General features: G+C 33.0%; 1 protein-coding gene across 1 annotated transcript; it reads left to right on the forward strand.

The window, feature by feature from the left end:
• The first annotated feature begins 559 nt into the window (after positions 1 to 559).
• Positions 560 to 2,382, forward strand: LOC127104890 (SCF E3 ubiquitin ligase complex F-box protein grrA). The gene has a single exon (XM_051042032.1). It carries the CDS (start codon positions 607 to 609, stop codon positions 2,380 to 2,382), a length of 1,776 nt encoding a protein of 591 aa, XP_050897989.1. The 5' UTR covers positions 560 to 606.
• Positions 2,383 to 3,012: the final 630 nt, after the last annotated feature.

The raw sequence follows: 3,012 nt of genomic DNA on the forward strand, positions 1-3,012 counted from the left end.
GGTTTGAATGGTGGATCATGTAAGCTATTGAACTAATGAGAACTGACCACAACCGATCAAAATCGGTAAGAACTAATTTATTATTAAATGATACTTATTTTTTCAAATATTACCTATTAGTTTGATTTAATCTACTAATATTTATTTTTATTATTTTATTTATTTCAACTAATATTAACTTTTAATATAGTATATGTTATATCAAATTTATTTTTATTAGTACTTTTATCATTTTAATAAAAAAATATAATTTATAATTTTAATTTTTAAAAAACCGATCCAAATAAAATCGCATGAAGTTAGATCGGATCAGATCAAATTTGTGTAATCAACCCCTCTAACACGAATCGAACAATAAATAAATTTATATATAGATCCGATAATATTTTATTTTCACGAAGACATATACTAATAATATAAACTATTGAAGTTATCCAGCTTTTTATTAATTAAATAAAAAGTTATCCAGCTTTTTATTAATTAAAAAAAAAGGTTATCCAGCTTTTTTTTCTATTTAATCCTCAAACCTAACCTACGTAGTAACACACATAAACCTAAACCCTCAAACCTGTATTTTCCTTGGCGGCAGTAATCGTTCACTGTAACATGAAACGTATGAGAAATTCTCTCCAAACTCCAAAACAAATTGTTTCAACAGATTCATATTTAGATGATGATTGTTGGGAATATGTTTTCAAATTCATCTTCAATGACGACGATGACGATAACCGTTCCTATTTCAAATCTCTTTCCTTAGTTAACAAGCAATTTCTCTCCATTACCAACCGTCTACGCCTCTCTCTCACCGTATGGAATCCAACCTGCCGTTTATTCTCTCGCCTTTTTTCAAGGTTCATCAATCTCATCTCCCTCGACCTCTCCTGTTACTATGGTCTCATCAACAATGTTCTCGTCCAAATCTCTCGTTTCCCATTGAAACTCACTTCGCTTAATCTCTCCAACCAACCCAAAATTCCGGCACGCGGCTTGAGAGCTTTCTCGCGAAATATTACAACTCTAACCTCTCTCATTTGTTCCAATATTGCTTCTTTCTCTACTGCTGACTTGCTTCTTATCTCTCATTGCTTTCCTTCCCTCCAAGAACTTGACCTCAGTAACAGTATCAATGATTTTAAGCTAAATGCTGATATATCAATGGTGTTTCCTAAGCTGCGCAAAGTTAAAGTTAATTTATATGCTCGTAACCATACATTTACATACCCATGGCTTTTACAAGTATGTAAGAATTCTGAGTTTCTTGAAGATGTTGTGATGTCGAAGTGTACACAATTAACTCATCACGGCATTGCTTCTGCCATCCGTGAGAGACCAACTTTGAAGTCTCTATCAATTAGTTGGATGTCTAGCAAAGGCAACATTAGTTCACACTTTATTAACTCTCTAGTGAGTTTGAAGGACTTAGCTTGTCTTGATTTGTCATATTCGCTTATTTCCGATGATTTGCTTTCCTCTATTGCAACCGGAGGTCTTCCTTTGAAAAAGCTTGTCCTCCAATCCTGTCGAGGATATAGTTATGCTGGAATCTTTTGTTTGTTATCCAAGTGTCAATCTATACAACATTTGGATCTTCAAAATGCTTATTTTTTGAATGACCAACATGTTGTGGAGTTGTCTATGTTTTTGGGTGATTTAATGTCTATAAACCTTAGTCGATGTAACATGCTCACAGAGTTATCTTTGCTTTCACTTGTAAGTAATTGTCTTTCACTTAGTGAGATCAAAATGAATGACACAAGGATTGGGATTGGGAGAGAGGGTGTACTGAATTCTAATTCTTTCGAGGATTTCCTTGTAAGCCCTCAATTAAAGTCTCTCAGTTTGACCCATAGTTCCTGGCTAAGAGATGAAAGCATCAAAATGTTTGCTTCCATTTTCGCCAATTTGCAATTTCTTAATTTGAGTAATTGCACTAACATATCAGAAGAAGGTATTTTTCATGTTTTGAGGAGATGTTGTAAGATTAGACTTTTGAATTTAGCTAGCTGTTTACAAGTGAAGCTGCATGGAATGAACTTTGAAGTTCCTCAATTGAAGGTGTTGAACTTATCAAATACAAGTGTTGACGATGAAACACTTTGTGTGATCTCAAAGAATTGTTCTGGACTTTTGCAACTGATACTACAAAATTGTGATGATATTAGAAAGGAGGGAATCAAGCATGTGCTAAATAACTGCACGCAACTCAGAGAGATCAATTTGATGTATTGTTGTAAATTGGTTCTTAATATTGTTGACGAAATGATATTTTCAAGGCCATCATTGAGAAAGATAACCGTTTCATCTTGCAACATCATCAATAACAAAAAGTTGGGTGACAAAAAGAGAAGATTCTTTTCGCGTCATGGATGTCTTTTGTTCTAGTTTTTTTGTAAGATGTTTTTTGAACACTAAAATGCAACATGTTTTTTGTTTTCGCATTTACTTCTCTAAGTTATTTTATTTGTTAACGTGTAATTGCCTTAGTAATATTGGAAGATTTTTTATAAAATATACAATTTAATGCAAGCAGTTTGGTGTTATATGCCAAATTAAAGTGTATTGCTTTAAATTATATTACACAGATAAGATTCATGTATCATACTTATTGAAGACTTCATTGGCAGCAGCATGGGTGCAACAGATATGGTGTTAAGTTGTCCTAGTTTTATGCTACTATGATTGTTGTGGAGTGACATGTGTTATGACTTCTCATTGTTCTAAGTCAATTCTCTGTTCTAGTATGTCTATAGTTTATACCTTTTGTTTCCCCCTTTTTTTTTTCCTTACATGCATTTTAGAGAAGAAGAGGAGGAAGATTTCAAATTCATGTCAGATTTTGTCGTCAACCTTCAAGTGAAAACGCTTTATTGGTGATAGTAATTTATGAGTATACATTGATTCAAAGACCATATTAATCAACTGCTAAGCCTAAACCTTGAGAAAAAGTGGAGAGTATAAGTTGTATGTGTTTGAGAAGGAGACAAAGTGGAGTATAAGTTGTATATGACCTTT

Source organism: Lathyrus oleraceus, chromosome 7 (genome assembly GCF_024323335.1).
Source record: "Lathyrus oleraceus cultivar Zhongwan6 chromosome 7, CAAS_Psat_ZW6_1.0, whole genome shotgun sequence".
Classification (NCBI taxonomy): domain Eukaryota; kingdom Viridiplantae; phylum Streptophyta; class Magnoliopsida; order Fabales; family Fabaceae; genus Lathyrus; species Lathyrus oleraceus.